At 54.9% G+C, this 19,673-nt stretch overlaps 1 protein-coding gene across 1 annotated transcript; it reads right to left on the reverse strand.

Moving 5' to 3' along the window:
• Positions 1-388: 388 nt before the first annotated feature.
• KLHL26 (kelch like family member 26) lies at positions 389-18,756 on the reverse strand. The gene is made up of 3 exons (XM_040087028.1): positions 18,702-18,756; positions 6,484-6,666; positions 389-3,327 (listed from the first exon to the last, which is right to left on the reverse strand). The coding sequence occupies exons 1-3, from the start codon at positions 18,746-18,748 to the stop codon at positions 1,746-1,748; spliced, it is 1,812 nt and encodes a 603-aa protein (XP_039942962.1). The 5' UTR covers positions 18,749-18,756; the 3' UTR covers positions 389-1,745.
• Between the last annotated feature and the right edge of the window lie 917 nt (positions 18,757-19,673).

Genomic DNA, 19,673 nt, shown 5'->3' on the forward strand with positions numbered 1-19,673 from the left:
GAAGAGCACTGAGCAGATCCTGCACACGGGAAAGGGAGGAACTCCTCCATTTGTTACCAACCTGAGAAACACCATTTTTATCAACATGTGGAAGCATTCAACAAAGGAAAATCCATTCTTTTGTAACTGTGAAGCTTGAACTGAGTTCCAGTTCATCCTCTCAGCATCTCCTGTCTCTGCCAAGCCCGTCCCGGGCGTTTCTGGCGGCCAGGCCAGGCCAAAGGAACAGAGAAAAAGGAGTCAATTAAGCACCTGAGAAGCCTCCAAGTGCAGCATTCCACACAGCAACACGTCCTTCCCATCGATTTATTATTGGCAGGGCGGCAAACGGGGGGGAACAGAGGAAATTCCGCACGGCTTTTATCTGGAATTCAGAATGCGAGCGCCCCGCGCCCCACCCAGGGGTGCTCTGATCCCACGAATTCCAGAGAAATCTCCGAGGTGTGGAGTTCATGCTCCACACAGACCCCTCAAGGATTCAGCAGCACACCAGACATTACGAGTGGTCACTAAGGGCTGCAGCCCAGGATTTATTTCACGGCAGAATGCAACAGCTTCTCTACAAAAGGAGACGGTGTGCATCCCAAACCAAGCTGACACAGATACAAAACGAAGCCCTTTGGATTCCTGATAAAACCAGAGATTTTTGCAATTCATTCATCAAATTAAATAAGGGAAATGGCTTGGAGGAGAGGAAAGTTCAGGAAGCGTTCTGCGCAGCGAAGATTTTACAAAAATGACAGAGCCATCTCAAACCAAGCTCTTAATTTAAAATACCAGCACAGCAACAAAACCACATTCCAGCGGGACTCCCGTCATTTTGGGATGCAGAGGAGCTCATTCAGGGAAGAAAACCTTCCAGCTGCTGATGGAGTAGCACCCACCTCCTTTACCGGAGGAAGAGTTGGGAGGAAGGAGTTGGGAAAGGTGAAAATCCTGACCCAGAATCCGCAGGAGCTCCTGGCTTCACTGATGGACGACTGCAGAGCTCTTATTGCCAGGGCAGCCAAATTTTTGGCACTTCTAAACCCAAATAATCATGGCTGTTTATATATAATCAGGCTTTCACCATGGCTTTAGTGCTGCAAACTCTGCACGCCCCAATTAAGGGAGAATTTCTGCACTAGAGGAGCTGGAGGGGGCGAGGAATTGCAGCGGGATCCGAGCAGTGAAGACCAGAGGTGTGCAGGGATAAATATTCCCTTCTTCAGGAAGGGGAAAAAAAAGGAAAAGCCGCCTTTGAAAAACAGGGATCTGCTTTCCCAATCCAAGCACCTGAGCTCTTGTAGCTCCCACTGTCCTTTTATTGCTTCTGGAGGTCAGTGTGTTACACAGGTTTTGGCTTTTTTTTTTTTCCTTTTTTTTTTTTTTGCTAGAAAACCAACCAAGCGACGCACAACGATTTATATTTTTGGAGCTATCGATTAAAAAAAAAAAAAACCCTCTCACCTGATCTCTTGGAAAAACAAGACCCCAGTGCTGAGCGACTGCCGAGCTGCCAACGTTTGCAGCGGCGGTAAAAATACGAAAAAAAAGTTGGGAAAACGCAACCCCCACAAAAAAAAAAAAAAAAAAAAAAAAAAAAGAGAGAGAAAAAAGAGAAAGGAGAGAAAAGCTTTTCCCAGCTGTAACATCTGCTCAGTCAGTGCTGCTGACAGAACCGGCTTGCCAGGACTCCCCAGCAGCAGGAGGGACTTTCTGGAGCGGGGAACCCGGAGCTCCCCTCTCCCACAAAGCCCCCAGAGTCACCTCTGGCTCGTCACCTGCGGGAGGATGACGGGGGCGCAGGCGATGCCGGCAAAAGACTCCGGGAAGTGCAAGTCCCTCTCCCACTCGTCCGTCTCCGTGTTGTAGACCTGCACGATGCTGGTCACGTTGTTCAGGTGCCAGTTGTAGCCCCCCACGACGTAAATCTTTTTTTCCAAGAGGCAGCAGCCGGCCTCCGACTGCCCCGCGCGCATCGGGCTCACCGTGGTCCACTGGTCCGTCTCGGGGACGTAATATTCCACGGCCAGGACGTCGAAGCAGCGATCCACGTGGTCCATGCGGCCTCCCAGCGCGTAAATCCTGCCGTTGGCGCTGACCATGGCGTGCAGCACCCTGGGCTCGTTCATGGGGGTCTTGAACTCCCACTGATCGGCGGCGGGGTCGTAACAGTGCAGCGCCTTCTTGTCCTCCACGGAGATCCCGTAGCCCCCCGAGATGTAGAGCTTGTCCCCCACCGTGGCCCCGGCGTGGCCCCACGTCCTGCGCTTCAGGGAGCACGCGTAGGTCCACTCGTTGTCCTTGGGGCAGTACTTCTCCACCGAGGCCAGGCTGCCCGAGCGGTTGCGGCCGCCCGTGGCGTAAACCATGCCGCTGAGGACGTTGAGCTGGAACTGGATCCTGCTCTCCTGCATGGCCTGGATGCGCAGCCAGCGGTTGAGGTGAGGGTCGTAGCGGTAGGACGCGTCCACGGCGCCCTCCCCGCTGCGGTACTGCAGCTGCTGCCCTCCCACCAGGTAGACGAAGTTGTCCAGCACGGCCACGCAGGAGTGGCTGCTGCCCACCTCCATCTCGGTCAGCTGGCGGAACTGGCGGCCGGCGGCGTCGGGCAGGCAGAAGACCTTGGAGCTGACGGTGCGGTCGTTGTCGGTGTAGGGCGTGCCGCCGAAGGTGACGAGGGACGGCGCGTCCGAGCGGATGGCCGTGCGCGGCGACTGCATCTCGTGCTGCCGGAAGGGCAGGATCTGGTAGTTGAAGGCCTCCAGCAGGTACTGGCGGCACAGCACGTCCTCCACCATGATGTCCAGGGTCTGCACGCTGTCCACCAGCTCCGAGGATTTCATCAGCGGGAAGCGGATGTGGCGGAGCACCTGGCTGGCGCCGGCGCGGCGCGCGGGGTCGAACTGCAGCCAGCGCACGGCGGCGCGGAACAGCTCGATCTCGCTGCAGCTCTTGAGCTTGTTGCTCTGCAGGAAGAACACCAGGCGCTCCAGGGGCAGGTGGAGGAAATCCTCCTCCTCGGAGATCTGCAGGAAGTGCCTGAAGGTGAAGGCGTCCACGGATTCCTTGAGGGAGGCCAGGCTGAAGGTGGTGGCCATCTGGCCGATGTTGAGGCACGTCTCCACGCTCATGGCCGACTTGAGGAACTCCTCGCACAGCTCCACCACCGGCACCATCTGCAGGAAGACGGCGGCTCCCAGCACGTCCTGGATGCAGTCGAGGTCCAGAGTCACCTCGGCGCTGTAGGCGAAGTCGATGATGTGCTTCAGGCCCTTGGCAGAAACGCCTTTGAGCTCGATCACGTCCTGGCTGGCTTCTCTCATCCCGCCCGTGAACATCGCCCTGCGGGTCAGCAACACAAACAAACAAAAAAGAAACAAACCCCCCGTGGTTTAAGCAAAAATGCAGCACCTCGGAATTGGGTTTTATTTAACACTCTGGGTCTCTTAGGGTGGGGAAGGGGGGAATAAATCAAAGCTGAATCTCTACGAGCCAGGAGGAACGGAGAGCGTGCAATGACTTACATAAGGCTTGCATAAACAGTGCACTGAGGAGGAATATTCAGCAACTGGAGAAGTTTTTCAATCCCACTGGCAGCGGGAATAAGAGCAGACCACAGGAGCAAGCTCCGGGAGGAGGCAGAGCTGCCAGAGCAGGGAGGGAGCAATTCTGGACACCAATGATACCCAACAAAAAAAGGATCCCACGGGATCTGCACCAGCAGAGGCTGGGAGCTGTACCCTGAAGGGTTTTAGGTTTAGGATTTGGGAGCACAAGGAAGGAACACACCTGTGGTAGGAGGCCAGTGATTCCTGGCAGCAAAGCCTTTAGGCCCTGTCATCCTGTTACCTCGCAGGGAACTACGACATGGCTCAAAAATCGCAGGTGCAACACATCTCAGGAACAGCTTCGGTCTTCCAGCAGAACCTCCCCTCCAAGGCTGCTTCCCAAAGCCTGAAAAAATGGGAGCCGCAGCCCCTCCGGCATCGCCGGCGGCGGGGGGCCGACAGGCAATTAAACAAAAATCGGGGGGAAAAGGCTCAGTTACAGCACAGCTGCGAGCACATCACTCGCCCAGGCCACGCAGAGCTTAGGCCCTGGATCACCTCCTTGGGAGGCTCCTAAATTCCACAGGAAGCGCATTCCACGCCGAGGGCCGTGAGGCCGCGGCTCCCAGCGCCGGGGCCGGGATGGGGACGGGGCTGCACTTGTGGGGTTTGGGTGATTTGGGGCCCTTTGGGACATTTACAGCCCGTTGCAGAGGGTTTTGTCGCCCAGGGGTGGCTGGGGGTAAAGGTTTGCGCCCCGTGGCGCTCAGGGAGAAGTGGCAGAGCGCCGTGGGTCAGGCAAAGTCGGAGCAGGTGACGTGGAGTGACACCGCTCCCTGCCACCCAGCAGGACCGTCAACTGTCACACAAAAGGTCTTAAAACCGCACATTTTGGGATGTTTTCTTCCACCTGCCCTAGTCCATGGGAAAGGTAAATCCGTGGTGTCACCAGAGCCCCCTGCGCCGACTCCAAGGTGCGAGTCAGCCCCAAAAAATGCTGCCCAGAGCCTGCATCGACACAGGAATAAAGGAATATCTTGGGAACGCTGTCAAAAGCCAGGAGCTCCAAGTTTCCTGTCCAAACCAGGCTAGAAAAGCTGCTGCCGTCCAGCATAAACCCAAGAAATCCTAAATGACCTAAATAAGGAAATATCTGCACGTGAGCTCAGCCTGCTGTAACCGAGTGACCAGGAACGCTGTTCCCAATTATTTGTCCGTGCAGCAGATGAGAGCATTTCCCTGATTTCTGCTGAAATCCCTGCAGATCCCATGTCCCAGCCCTGATCCCTCGCCCCAGAGGACACCCGGCCACGTGTGTGCTCCTGCCTTTATTGTTGCCATGCTGAAGAGCAAATCAACAACTAGAATGCAATTCCCTTCCAAAAGTGTTACGGTTCTAAAATGCTGATTATATAAATGCTTCGATTTCACTCTTTTCCCTCCCTCTTCCCGCAGGGAAAAAAAAAAAACAAAACCAAAAAACCAAAAAAAAATCCACGGAGTGTTTTCAAAAGCTGGATTATTCTGCCATTGTTCCCCAGGACAACCTTCTTTAGCACCACTGAAGTTCTGAGGAGGAACCTACTCAGCAATCAGATTTCGACAGCGAAACCACCCTGAAAGGGAGGAATAAAACACTGCCAGGAGCATTTCGGGGGGGGAGAGCAGCTCCAGGATTAATTGTGTGCCTGCTGGATAAGCCTGGAAGGTTTGTGTTCCCCCAGGGAGAGAGGAGGGAAGAGCCTGGGAAATGAAGGGGGAAAAAAAAGCAGAGCAGATGAAGAATGGGCAGAGGGATAGCAGAGAGATGCCAGGCCTCCTTTACCTGCTGGGAGGGATTTGAACATCAAGGGACTGCAAATCCCATCAACAGCCCCCTTCCCACCCCTCCCAGAGTCTGAAATAATTCCCAGCTCCAGTTCTCCGTGAGCCTGAGCCTTCCCTGCTCCCGGTGTCTCCGGCATGTCCCTAAAGAGCCCAGAGTCAGTCATTCCCAGAGGGTTTGACAGGGAGAGCCAGGGCTGAGGAGCAGCTGAGGGGGCTCAGGAGGAGAAAAGGGGGATCAGGAGGGAGTTTGTGGCTCTGCACAACCCCCTGACAGGAGGGGACAGCCAGGGAGGGTCAGGATCTGCTCCCAGAGGACAGGGACAGGAGGGAACAGCCTCAGGCTGGGCCAGGGGAGGGTCAGGTTGGATATTGGGGAAATTTCCCCATGGAAAAGGTGGGCAGGCTTTGGAACAGGCTGCCCAGGGAGGTTTGGAGTCCCCATCCCATCCAAGGAGTTCCTGGACGTGGCACTCAGTGCTCTGGGCTGGGGACAAGGTTGAGCTTGATGACTTTGGAGGTCGTTTCCAACCTCAGCCACAATTCCGTGATTCTGTGACAGAGACAAGATGGATAAAACCCCTCTTTTCACTCAGGACTGAACTCCCTGCCCTGCAACTGGCTCCCTCTGCACTAATTTCCATCATTAATTTGGCTGCGGGAGCTCCTCGCGGCGCTTCGCTTTTCAGCCCACACCAGCTGGGACGGTTCCCTCAGATCTTCTGGGACCTCAGCAGGACCTTGGTGCTCCCAGCCCGGGGCAGGGAGCCCTGCAGAGCGAGCAGTGGTGGTTCAAGAGCTCAGGAGGATGGGATTCCTCATTCTGGAGCCCTCACTGCCGCCTCCAAATCAGCTCAAGTGGCTCCACAGCAAAAGCAGCACCATCACCTGCCCAGGTGGGGTCAAAACCTGAGCCTGGACTCCTGCCTTGGCCCAGTTGGCCTAGCTGAACAAACCTGAGTGCAGAGGGATTGATCCTGAACCTCTGCCTGCCTGCAGGACACCCGTGGGGCAAACCAGACCTCCAAAGGCTTCTGTGGGGTGGCACTTTTGGGGTGGGGGAGGATGGGGAGACAGCAAACCCACGGGAAAGGTAAAAGTGCCTGCTTCCCTAGGGGATTCTCACCTGAAATAGTCACTGCAGGCAGCCAAGACAACTTTATGAACCTGAAACACTTCATTATTTATAGTGAGGATGACATCAAGCAGCTGAGCCTGGGCTCGGAGCGAGGCCAGTCCCTGCAGCAGCGTGGTGCTGTGGCCAGGAGCAGAGAACGTGCATTTCAGGGTGCTGTTCTTGTCAGCCATGCTGGAAACAGAACGAGAGAGACAGGCTGGTTTGAAACGAACCCAGAACGTCAGGTACCCGCCCAGCCACACGGGGACACGCGGGAACTGGGACCGGCCGCGAGGGAAATTCCCAAACAGCCACCCAGAGAACATCAGAGTTCCCTTCTCCCAGCACAGAACACCTCCACATTTTCCAGATCTCCTCTGGCACTGGAGCCTGCAGCACACCCGGGCTCCAGACACCACTCAAACATCTCCTGGGGCCGCAATCTCCAGGGAATGTTGGTTCTCCAGGCTGAGCTGCCCCAGGGTCCACCCTGACCTCGACTCCAACCACGACACCGAGTCGCAATCGCTGCATCTCCTCAGCACCTTCCGTGCCTGCAGCTGCTGGATTCCCTGCCCCGGCCGAGGACAGCCCTGCCAGCCCCGTTCCATCCCTCCCTTCTGCCTGACCCCCAGGAGAGGAGCGGAAAAGCAAAACATCGCACGGCAGCGGCTGCCCTGAGGAGCGTCAGCTGTTTGAGCTGCAGTGTCAACAGTCCCCTCCCAGCGCAAACATCTCCTTGCTGTTCCCAGCGCCTCTCGCACGTGTTCCCCAGCAGCATCCCGGGGTCTGCCTGGCCTCGCGTGCACTTGTCAGTGGGAACAGCAGGAGCTCTGCTCCGAGGGGAGAGGCTCTGGGATGCTCTAGAGAGAAACTCCACAACCGACTGCAAGATTCCCAGATTCATTTACAAATTTAATCCGGCTCCGAGCGACTTTTCAGGATCAACATCCTGGGTGCTCCCGGGGAGAAAGCACAGGGATCGATATTCAGGATGGGGCTGATGTTTCCAGGAGCGTCCTGCTGCTTGGCCCCTGTGTTTTTTGAGGAATGTTTTAGGGAAACATGACATCAAAAAAAAAAATCCCAAGGAGATTATCCCGAGTCTGGGAAGCTGCAGGAGTTGCTCCTAAATCCATGGTGGGAGATAGTGGGAGAGTTAGAGGGAATTATTATTATTATTATTATTATTATTATTATTATTATTATTACTACTATTATTTAGGTGGACTAAAGCAAGGGAGCCAAAAAGGAGTAGGCTGGGGCTGAGTAATCCCAGGGTTTGCTCCAACCCTCCTCCCTCAGAACTCCCTGGAACAACAGCCACACACAATGGACCAAAGGAGCCCGCGAGGTCAGGGAAGAGTCAGGGAGATGGGATAACAAAAAAAGGGGATGTAAACAATCCTCAAACAATGAGGGACAAGGGACGGGGCTCGCTCCTATCGGGTTGCAATTTCCTGCAAGCTTTAGGGAGAGGGAGCGAGGGGAAATCTGGGATGTCCATCAGAGCGCTGGGAGGGCGGCCCTGGAGCTCGCCGGGATGCACAAAGCAAACCTTGGCAGGCCGGCTCAAGCTCCTCGGGCTTGGGAATGAGCCTCAAAATCCACCGGAGCTCCTACCGGGATGGCTGGTGGTGCTCAGCTGGGGTAGGGCGGCCTGAAATCCTCATCCTAAAATCAAAGCACTCTAAAGAGCCCTGGAGCAGAGCGTGGAGTACTCCTCGCTGGGATAAAAGGGATTAGCAAAAAGGCAGCTGCTGACAGGACCTTTATCCACACTCTGCAAGCCAAGAAAAGTCTGTCCACTCTGCTCCTCCCGAGGAAAAAGAGGGAAGAGATTGGAGGGAGCGAGGAGAGGATTCTCACCACGACAAAACCATTGCCCTCTCCCCTCTGGAACTTGGATTTGCTGGGGGACGAAGGAGGAAACGTCCAGCAGCAGCAGCACGGACGTGATGCTGCCTGGACACAGCTTCAGGCACCCGGCAAAGCCACAGCTCCAGGCTGGACAGGTGAAATCCACAGGGACAGATCCGGAGGGAGAAGCCATTCCCGAGTTTGTCGTGACTGCGTCACGCGGGATCTCCCGCAGGATTCTCCTCATGGGAACTCTCCCCTGTGGGTTTGGATTCTTTTTTTTCAGCACTGATTTCAAACATTCCTCTTCCCAGCCCTGGGGTTCATCCCTATGGGAATGCTGTCCCTGGATCCACAGCCCTGGCAGCACAGCTTCAAACAACGAGAGTCATCTGCACAAATATTCCTTTTTTTTTTTTTCCTTTTCCTTTTCCTCAATTCACTTTTATAGGATTAGCTCAGGGCGGGTCGGTGCATCTGTGTGGAATAAAGGTGCTTGGATGTGGGATTCATTTCAACAGGTAATGGAACAGCTACTCCAGGAAAAACTCCGTGTTCTGGTCCCTTTGTCTATTTACAGGGATAGAATAAAAGGATCCAATGATTACACAATACCCCGAGGAGGGGAAAAACAATAAAGCAAAACAAAAGAAAAGCATCGCTAATGTCCATCAAAAAAAAACAAAAACAAAAGGATTTTAAGGAGGAAAAAAAAATAAGCTGGAAACAAAACAAAATCCACGCAAAGCATGAGAAATCAAGTAAGGGATTTATGGAAAACAAAAGGGGGAGGAGGAGAGGTGAGAGAACAGCACCAAGCAGTGTTTGCTCTGCGGGGAGAAAAAAGGGATTTGTGATAAGAGCAGGCTTGGCTGGACACAGGAGCACGCCTGAACCCACGGCCTTGGCTCCCACTCCAGCACCGGCAATGGAAGAAGAAGAGGAGCAGCAGTTGGATGCCAGAGAGCGAAAAATAAATATATAAAACCCCCGGAGCACAAAAGGAAGCCTTGAACATCTGAGAGCGCCTTTGTGAGGCTGTCCCTATCTCATCCCAGATCTCCAAATGCCGTGTACTTGTTGCTTAACAATTTGTTACAGCAGGAACAGCCTGGGAGACAAAACTTGGGAAGAGTTGCATCTCCTCCTCGCAGCTCAGAACGTGCTGGGAGATAAAAGCCTCTCAGCACAACGGGGAGAAAGTGTTTATTCCGCTCCTCTCCTTTTAGCTGGGAGGCAGGGCCGGAGAGCTGCTGGAACTTTCCTCGGGATCCTCGCCTTTGTCCTGGAAAAGCCGGAGCTTCACGGGGGTTTCTGCGGTCAGAGGGTCCTTCAGCAACTCGGCTCGGAGCAGGGTCAGGCGTGGGGCTGCACCCGAATTTATGAAAAAATAGGGATTTGTGATAAGAGCAGGCTTGGCTGGACACGGGAGCACGCCTGAACCCACGGCCTTGGCTCCCACTCCAGCACCGGGAATGAAGGAGGAAGAGGAGCAGCAGTTGGATGCTGGAGAGTGAAAAATATATCTATACATGTATATTTATATACATATAAATATATATATAAATATAATATGTGTGTGTGTGTACATATATAAATATATATGTAAATACATATATATAATATAAAAATATAAATTTGTAGATATAAAAATATATTCAATATATGGATAAATATATAGATAAATATATATATTTATATAAATATACACATATAAAATATATTAAATATATATTTTATGTAAATATAAAAAATATATAAATATATTTATACATAAATATATACATTAACTATATCGATATAAATATATAAAACCCCCGAGCACAAAAGGAAGCCCTGAACGCTTATCCGTTGGGAAAAATGCAGGACACAAAAGTCACTCCCACACCATCAGGGGATCCCAACACCCTGCCACCGCCAGGGCCTCTCACGTGGGTATACATCGGCACAAAGGTGCCTTGGCAGGAACAGGAATTCCAGCTTTCCACATGGAAACAGCTGTGAAAGGGATCTTTATCCCCACGGCACGCACGGCGGGGGCAGCTGCAATCCTGAGCTGCTGGAGCTGGGATAACGCCCCTGGCACCCCAGCTCCAGCCGGGGACAGAGCAAGGGCAGCTGCAATCCTGAGCCTCTGGAGCTGGGATAACGCCCCTGGCACCCCAGCTCCTACCAGGGATGGAACAGGGATAACGCCCCTGGCACCCCAGCTCCAGCCAGGGACAGAGCTGGGATAACGCCCCTGGCACCCCAGCTCCTACCGGGGACGGAGCAGGGATAACGCCCCTGGCACCCCAGCTCCAACTGGGGACGGAGCTGGGATAACGCCCCTGGCACCCCAGCTCCAGCCGGGGACGGAGCTGGGATAACGCCCCTGGCACCCCGGCTCCAACCGGGGATGGAGCTGGGATAACGCCCCTGGCACCCCAGCTCCAGCCGGGGATGGAGCTGGGATAACGCCCCTGGCACCCCAGCTCCAACCGGGGACGGAGCAGGGATAACGCCCCTGGCACCCCAGCTCCAGCCGGGGATGGAGCAGGGATAACGCCCCTGGCACCCCAGCTCCAACCGGGGACAGAGCAGGGATAACGCCCCTGGCACCCCAGCTCCAACCAGGGATGGAGCAGGGATAACGCCCCTGGCACCCCAGCTCCAGCCGGGGACAGAGCAGGGGCAGCTGCAATCCTGAGCCACTGGAGCTGGGATAATGCCCCTGGCACCCCAGCTCCAACAGGGAACGAGCAGTGGCACGGAGGGTTTGTCTGCCAAGGCAGATTGCTTCCAGTCCTCTCCATCACGGCGGGGCAGAGCTCAGCGTGGGGAAAACAACCCCGAGCTGAAGCCCGGTGCTCGGGGAGGGCGTGGAGATGTCCCAGCCAGGGTTAGGGAGCGGTTCCAGGCAGACAGCAGGCAGGGAAGGCAAACAGGGCCGGGGATCCTCCTGCTGCTGCACCCAGACAGGAGCCCGCACCCCCAGCTCGCCCGCCACGGCCCCTGCTCGCGCGTTTCCCGGCGCGCAACGCTCGGGTTTTGACCGAAACCAGATGCAGAGAGGAGGCATCTGGACACCCCAGAGGCCTCTCAAGCCGAGATGTCGAGGGCCACACTTCAGGAATCAGCTCAGGCACAAAGAACATCCCAAGAACAAGCGGCCCCTGGCGCTGCCTCCTCCGTTCCCCGCGGCGTCACGTGGAATCCGAGATGCGTTTCGAGCTAATGAATCATTTTTACCAAATCTGTACTGATGATTAAAAACATCAAAGCTGGAATTAAAGGCTTACCGAGCGCATGAGTTCATATTTCAGCATGTTTGCAACCACTGCACAAGTACAAGCGGAGAGAATTAGAGCAGGACAGATTGTAACATTTTAGTGATTGAATTAAGGGAGAAAAAAACCCTCGGCTGCGCCGCTGCCTGTCGTGTTCCTCCTGTTCTTTTCCAACATGGAAGGAGGGGCAGTCTGGTGCTCTCCATCCCGCCTCAGCATCCCCACGTTTTTGGGGCAGGTGGTGCTCGGTCATTTTTCATCCAGGAGAAAACTCGAGGGGGGTTTTGGCAGGATTCCTGAGAGCGGGGCAAACTTCCAACAGCCAAACTCTTCCACAAACACCAGCTCCAGAGGTGGGAGCCCGCGGGGACGGGCTGGGGGACAGGAGGGGAAGGGGGAGAAGCAGCAGAAATGTGTGGAAAAGCACCAGGTATGGAGTGGCACAGCTTTTCCAAGGCTAAACAAAAAAGGTCCGGGGGTTGCAAAACAGCCAGCGAGGCACCTGCGAGGAATTTTTTGTGGTGAGAGAAGCAGAACTCCAATAAAGCTGGAGAGCAACTTTATTTAGAACATAAGGTATGAATATTAAGGGCCTTCTTTAGGAACCTTTGACAGGCAGCATTATAGATATTTTAATAATGCAAATCATTTAATGCCTTTAGTTTCATGCCTAAGTTTAAAGAAAAAAAAAAAAAAACACATTTAGATTCTGATTTTTAAACTACAATTAAGACACTTAAAATCAAAACAAAAGTCAAACTCCCTCAGATAAGTCACTGGTAGCCATGGTGACTGTAATATTTCAGATCCTGAGGCTTTATATCACATGCCCAAACGATGAAAATGAGTTTCCAGCACTTCACACTCCCAAACGCTACGTTAGGGCAGAAAGGCTGAGCCCCTCGCTGCGGATTTGCTGCCTCCCAGACTCTCGTTTGGGATTTTGGGACGTTCCCGTGTGTGGCCTCTGCATCCCGCTGAGAAGACACAGCGAGGAGTTTCCTTGGAAGTTTGGGGGCAAGGAAGATGAGGCACAGAAATACTTGCCCTGTTAACCTACTTCTGTTCCCAGCAGCACTTACAGCGTTTCCCGGCCAAATCAGCGACCAGAATAAGCACTTAATGATCAGCAACTAATTAAATATTAACACTCCGAATGAAGGGGATGTTTTCCAGCGAAACGTAATCATCCTCAAGGAAGATATGGGCGCGAAGGAAAAAAAGCGTTTAATCGATTTCTTTGTTCCCTTCTCCAACTCCTTCCCTTAATTTCTCCCATTTCCCTCCTCTGCCTCCACTCATTTTCCACTCCTGACACCATCCCTTTCATCAAAGCAATAAATAAAAGGAGAGAGCCTGAGACTAATATCGCTATTTAGAAGTGACTGGCAATTTGCATGGCTCAAATAAAGAGATTATAAATGGCGCCGACTTTCAGGAGGAGAGATACTTTGTGTGAAAATAATGGACCTCTGGAAAACGCCTCAAGTGCAAGAGGAAACTTTGAAAAGTCTCCAGCCTCAAAATTTAAGGGAATTTATTGTTTGGCAAAGGGAGAGCAAAGAAACATTCAGTATTGAAGAAAGGAAAAGGACAAAGCCCAGCAAACAAAGCCTTTTTTTCCGTTTTTTTAGTTCTGTTTCAGGGCCCCAAAGGCTGATCCCTCTTCCAGCTGCCGGACTGGTCAGCACTGGGATGGGACTGGGCACTGCTGTGCTCCCACACTGACCACTGCCGGCCAACCCAGGCCTGATTCAGCCCTGCAACTCAGCGAAAACAGCAATTAAAGCTGGAATTTACAGAAGCCAGGAGGCACCTGGTTCATTTTCCAGTGCTTTCTGCCTCAGGTCCTGCTGATTTCCTTATCTGCATCCCATTTCCCCCAAGCTGGAACCAAGGACACCCTGGGGCCCAAAGGTAAAGCAGCAAGAAGCTTTTCTATTTATTTATTTGTTAAACTTTTTTTTTTTTTTTTTTTTTTAGTGCCCTTAGAAGTCTCAGACATTTCCAAAATCTCTGTTTTTCTTTTCTGCTGAGCCGGACTCACTCGGGGCCCAGCAGACACACACACGAATTTATTCTGCTCCCAGGCATCAATCAGGAGGTTGTTTGCGAGCCAAAGGAGGTGGGATTTTGGTTTCTGCACTAATAAAACTGGATGGCTGTCAAAAAGCTGGCTGGCCTGGTAAAAACAGAGCAGCAAAAAAAAAAAACGGAGGGTGAAAGATGTGAACACGTTCGACTCTGCCACCGCCCGGGGTTCCAACGTGAGGCTCCGGGCAGGACGTGCTGTACCCAGGACAAACTGGGGTGGTGGTGGGGGGAAGAAAAACAGCATCCAAAAACCCCCAGAATCAGATTTTTCAAAAATGTTTCTGTCACAGAGCCAGAGGGATCTTTGTGCTGGCGCAGTGGGAAAAGCAGTTTGGTGCTGGGTACGCAGAGACAAAAGGACCGGTGGGCTCTCAGGTGAGAGGTGCATGAGCCAGGGGCTTGGAGGGGCAAAAATGGCACAGTGAGCTTAACTACAAGGATTTGTCTTTTCTCTTTTTTTTTTTTCTTTTTTTTTTTCCTTTTCATATTTAGAGCTACCACAGAGGGTTTTGTCCTGCACTGGGGTTTTCCTCAGCCCTGCCCAAAGCCGGTCCCAGCACAGAGGTGACAGCTGGAGAGGTGACAATCATCAGCTCCCATCACCACCAACGCCCTGCCCTGTCACCGCCTCCACCTGAAAAAGGGAAGATGCTCCCCAACCCCACAAACTTGATGGTGATTCTTTTTTGTCAGCCCCAAACCTAATCCCCTCGAGCCAGGAACAAACAGAGCAAACACAAAAATCTCTCGGAGCGCGTCTGTGGCAGCGGCGGGCGCAGGCAGTGTGACAGCAGTGACAGCGTCAGGCACACAGGGACCCCCAGAGAGTGGAGTTTGCATCCCATAAAATCCATGTACACCCCCAAGTTCAGCCTTGTTACACACTCAACGCTCCCTGACAGCTCTGCCTCCAACGCTCCACGTTTCCCCAGCTTAGGGTCAAAACCTGCTGTGCGAAAAGCGAAACTACGGTGGTGCCACGTCCCAAAGAACCCAAAAATCAGAGCTGTGCCCTGCTGATGGAACAGCCCGAGGGAGCAGCGGGTGCTGCTGAGCCTCTCCCAGCAGTGCAAAAGCCGGGAGGCACCTAGTGGTGTCGGGAAGCACAGCAGAGCCACCAAGGCCACCCCAAAAGTGTCACCTGGGCCACACAGGCACTGCTGGACACTGCCCTCCTACCCTGTCACCGCTGGGAGCCGAGCGGAGCTGATCCACGGCACTGCGTCCATCCAAAAACCTGTCAGCACCTGCCCGAGCCCTGCCAGCGACCTCCGTGTCACCTCCCCTGCGGGGACAGCCCGTGCCAGCTCTGCCAGCAGCCCTGGCAGGGTCCCCACTGCAAGAAAATCACTCCCCACTTCGTCCCACACCAGCGTCCCGGGCGCCGTGCTCCACACCTGGGAAAGGTTCCAGCTTTCGCGGAGGTCCCAGGAGCGGTGCTGGTGCCAGGCCGTTGGTGCAGCAGCGATTGCACGGCCCGGGCAGTGTGGCAATCGAACAACAGGAGCAGTTACGTGCAGAGCAGGTGCTCCCCTCCCCTCCCTGCACCTCCACCCTCCAAATTAGAGCCTGGCAGCAGGCAGGGAGCTCAGGCAACGCCAGCACAAAGCGCTGGAACAGCAGGGAGCAGCAGCAAAGCCTCCATTCCTTCCGTGGAAATGAGGGAATCGGTGTTTCCCAGCACTCAGCACCAAATTCCAGCTCAAATCTCCTTGCAGCCCATTCCTCTCCTCACCTGAACCCTCTGCACTCAGGTTTGTCCCCATCACAACATTGTTTTCTTTCCCAGCTCTGTCTCTGTGCCACCCTGCCCTGCACAGAGCCACCCAAGGCCACCAGAACGGCTTTTCTTAAAGATCCCAGATTTCTGTGCAACTCCAGCAGTTGTTAATAAGTGAGAAAGCAGGAGAGACACCTTATCACTGTCCTGCTGTGCAAGGCTCCTCCTTACAAAGCCACACAACACCTGGAGGTAGGACAGGAACCCTTAGAGCATCCCCCAAGTTTAGTTTTGGTCTAAATAAAACACCCAGCTCAGGACTCTCCCAGCACTGAAAGAGCAGGCAGCAGTTATTTTTACAGTGATTCAGTTCGAGCATAAACATTTACACCACGTCTACCAGATCTAACAACTAAATCTGTCTGAAACTTGCCATGTGGCAGAGGATGGATCATAGAAAACCCCACAAAAACTCCACTTCGGCTCCAAATGGAAAAAAACCACCAAGTCTGATTGAAGGGTGAAGCTGTAGGGGATGACAGAACACCAGGGCAAGGCAGGCTCACAGCCCTTATCTTCCCCCCTTTGTGGTTTTACTCCATCCCCCTGGACAATTCTCTCCTTCCCACCACTTTCTCAGAAGGAATAAAGTTTGGGAAGCTCAGGACAGCGTTCCTTTGATGGGAAGAACCCAGACATTCGTGAGAAGACCTTGCCTGCTCGTCCTGGTTTTCACAGCAAACACTCCGGTGTGTCCTTCAAGGGATTATTCCTAATTAATTCCTCAGCAGCTTGTCTGGACACCTCAATTAATTCCCACGGAAAGGCCTGCACGGGGACATTCCCTCCAGTACCTGGGATGATGTTTTTCCCAGATTTTTGTCACCCTGCTTTGCACAATCCCACCTCACCAACGCTGCAGCAAGGATGGCTCAAGCACGGAAGCTTCTCCTGCTGCGGGTCCTGGAGGGTCCCACATTTCCTCTCCCCGATCCCAAAGCACATCCCCAGCGCTACAGGAGTGAATTCTGCAGCCTGAAACTCTCCCTGTACATGATAAAGAGGGCTGGGAGTAGAACATGAAACCCTTTTGTAAGTCATGAAATTCTACCCAAGGAGGAAGAGAGGAAAAAAAAAACAACACCCAAACCCCAAGTTTATTTTGAAAGAGAAGATTGGGGCTCTCTGCTTTTCAGTGCCCAGGAGTGGCTTTATCTCGTGCCATCGGCGTGCCCAGGCCCTTTTGTCCCCGTGGCCCTGCACAGCCTGTTCTGTGTTGAATGAAAGAGCAGGATCCCAGCAGAGAAGTGAATTTTCCTGCTCCGGGGCAGCTCCCGGGCAAGCGGTAGCAATTCCAAAGATGGAAATTCTGCCCGTGGTATTGGAGCTGCAGTGCACCATCCAAATGGCATGTGTGAAACAGCCCCAAGCCTCTGTCCTCCGGCCTCAGAGAGCAAATAAGTGCAAAAAAGTCACAAGTGGAAGCACCTAACAAGGAATCCCTGCAGACAGGGAATGCCCTTGGAATCCTCCTCACGCTCTACAGCACGTCCAAAGTTCTCCATCGGGTTTCTCCTCGTATTCCCCAATAAACCCACCTTCAAACAAGTAAGAAAACCTTTAAACTGCCGACCAACAAGAAGCAGGACCCACACTTGAACGGGCTTTGCTTTGAAATTAACAACGAAAATAAACACGCGGCGATAGGGAAACTGACAGAGCTGCAGCTCGGGGGGAATAAAACTGCTGCAGCTCCAGCCTGGGTGATTTATCACAGCCCTGTAACAAATTACTTCCATTTCTCACTGCTGCACACCCAGGGAACTCCCAAGTGCCAGGGGAGCAGCGCTACCAACACCTGGAGTGAGAAGTGCTGGAATTCCTGCCTGAGAAAGGAAAGGGAGGCGCAGAGGGATAAAATGAGACGCCACAGGTGACACAGCATGGAGCTTCACAGAGCACAGATGGTCATCGGGGGGAAAAAACAGGATGCATCTACAGGTGAGGATTCAGAGAGGCTTCTCCAGCCTGGACAACGCCGGGGAGAGCTTCCCCTCCACGGCGTGACACGCACGGGCGGGTGTTTCAGGAGGCAGCGCAGAGCGAAGCTGAGGACAAACGATGCTCTGGAGAGAAGTGACAGCCTGACAGCGCCAGAGAAACATCCCTGAGACAGACAGCACAGCTCCCCGAGCACCGTCCGATACCAGCTCAGGGTGGTGACAGACGGGAAAACACTGGGAACAGAAACTCCTCCGTGAGCAGGAAGCAGCTGCAACACCCAGAGCATCACCCTGACAGGTACCTCAGCACCCCAAAGATACCACATCACCCCAAAGATACCACATCACCCCAAAGATACCACAGCACCCTGACAGCTACCACATCACCCCAAAGATACCACATCACCCTGACAGGTACCACCTGCAACACCCAGGGCATCACCCTGACAGGTACCTCAGCACCCCAAAAGATACCACATCACCCCAAAGATACCACAGCACCCCAACAGGTACCACAGCACCCTGACAGGTACCACCTGCCCTGCACTACCTTCAAAGCCTGAATGACCCCTCCCCAAAATCAAAGACTGGGGGGTCTGCAGGCACAGCAGAGGGGATGGGGGGCAGCAGAATGGGCCTGAAACACCAAGAATTGGGAATCTCTGGAACTGCAACATCTGGCGGCTCTACAAACCCGCAGAGCTGGTGGCTCCACACACCTGACCCGGGGTGGGATTCACTGTGTGGATTCACTACAGGATTCACATTATTTTTCTGCTTTAGAGCCTCCCAAAAACCTCAGCCTCCCTCCTCACACACCCCACGAGCAACAGCATCACTGCTCATCACCATCGTTCCCTTCCCGCGGGCCCCGCTCAGGACAATCCCCGGGCACCGAGCACCGGGAACCAAGCACCGAGTACCGGGCACCGAGCACCGGGAACCGAGCACCGGGCACCGGGAACCGGGCACCGAGTACCGGGCACCGGGCACCGAGCACCGAGCACCGGGAACCAAGCACCGAGTACCGGGCACCGAGCACCGAGCACCGAGCACCGAGCACCGAGCACCAGGCACCGGGCACCGAGCACCAGGCACCGGGCACCGAGCACCGAGCACTGAGCACCGAGCACCGAGCACCGGGCCGTTCCCAGCGGCTCTCCGTGCGGCCAGGCCGGCGCTCCGGGGCCCGGGGGAAGGCGTGGGGCCCCGCGGGCCGATGGGGCCCGGCCCCGCTGCCCGGCCCCGCTGCCCGGCCTAGGCCGCGCCGGCCCCGCTCACCTGCTCGGCCGCTCCGCGCCGAACTCGGCCCCGCCGGACTCCGCCATCGCCGCCGAGCGCCGCCGGGGCCGCGGGGGAAGCGGCGCGGCCGCCGCGTTAAAGGCGCAGCAGCGGAGGGCACCGGGAGCTCCGAGCGCTCCGCTCCGCGCCCGCCGGGCCTGGCACCGCCCCGCAGCCACCGCCGTGACACCGCCCCGGGAGAGCGGGGCTGGCACCTCCTCACGGGGACAGGGGACAGGGGGCTGGCACCTCCTCACGGGGACCGGGGACAGGGGACAGGGGGCTGGCACCTCCTCACGGGGACCGGGGATCGGGGGCTGGCACCTCCTCACGGGGACCGGGGATCGGGGGCTGGCACCTCCTCACGGGGACCGGGGTCGGGGGCTGGCACCTCCTCACGGGGATCGGGGACAGGGGACAGGGGACTGGCACCTCCTCACGGGGACCGGGGACAGGGGACAGGGGACTGGCACCTCCTCACGGGGATCGGGGATCGGGGGCTGGCACCTCCTCACGGGAACCAGGGACAGGGAGATGGCGCCTCCCTCCAGGGCTGGGGGACCGAGGGCTATCACCTCCCTATGGCCGAGGGGACCGCGACTCTGTCACCCCGAGACTGAGGGGAGCAGGATTCTGTCACCTCCCGGACTGAGGGGAGCAGGATTCTGTCACCTCCCGGACTGAGGGGAGCAGGACCGTGTCGCCCCGAGACTGAGGGGAGCAGGACTCTGTCACATCCGAGGCTGAGGAGTTTGGGGGTCTGTCGCTGCCTCCTGGCTGAGAGGACTCGGGGCTCTGTCCCCAGGGATGTCCCGGGAGATGTCACCACCCCCGGGCCACCAGCTCCTTCCATCCGAGCATTTCCCGGCCCATGGCCCTGGCTGCAGCCTGCCCTGGAAATCCCGAGGCTTCCCTGGGGATTCCGCTGGTGGGTCACCGGGTGTCACCTGCGGGACCCACGGCGTGCGCAGC

The sequence above is a fragment of the Hirundo rustica genome, chromosome 26 (assembly GCF_015227805.2).
Source record: "Hirundo rustica isolate bHirRus1 chromosome 26, bHirRus1.pri.v3, whole genome shotgun sequence".
Lineage (NCBI taxonomy): Eukaryota > Metazoa > Chordata > Aves > Passeriformes > Hirundinidae > Hirundo > Hirundo rustica.

What these genes read in the sequence shown, in the direction of transcription:
- KLHL26 (XM_040087028.1), bottom strand. Translation starts at nt 18,748, where the DNA reads ATGGCGGAGTCCGGCGGGGCCGAGTTCGGCGCGGAGCGGCCGAGCAG. An exon ending in GGCGCGGAGCGGCCGAGCAG is followed by an intron (nt 6,667 to 18,701) that starts GTGAGCGGGGCC and finishes TTCTGTTTCCAG; the next exon opens with CATGGCTGACAAGAACAGCA. An exon ending in GCCTGCAGTGACTATTTCAG is followed by an intron (nt 3,328 to 6,483) that starts GTGAGAATCCCC and finishes GCTGACCCGCAG; the next exon opens with GGCGATGTTCACGGGCGGGA.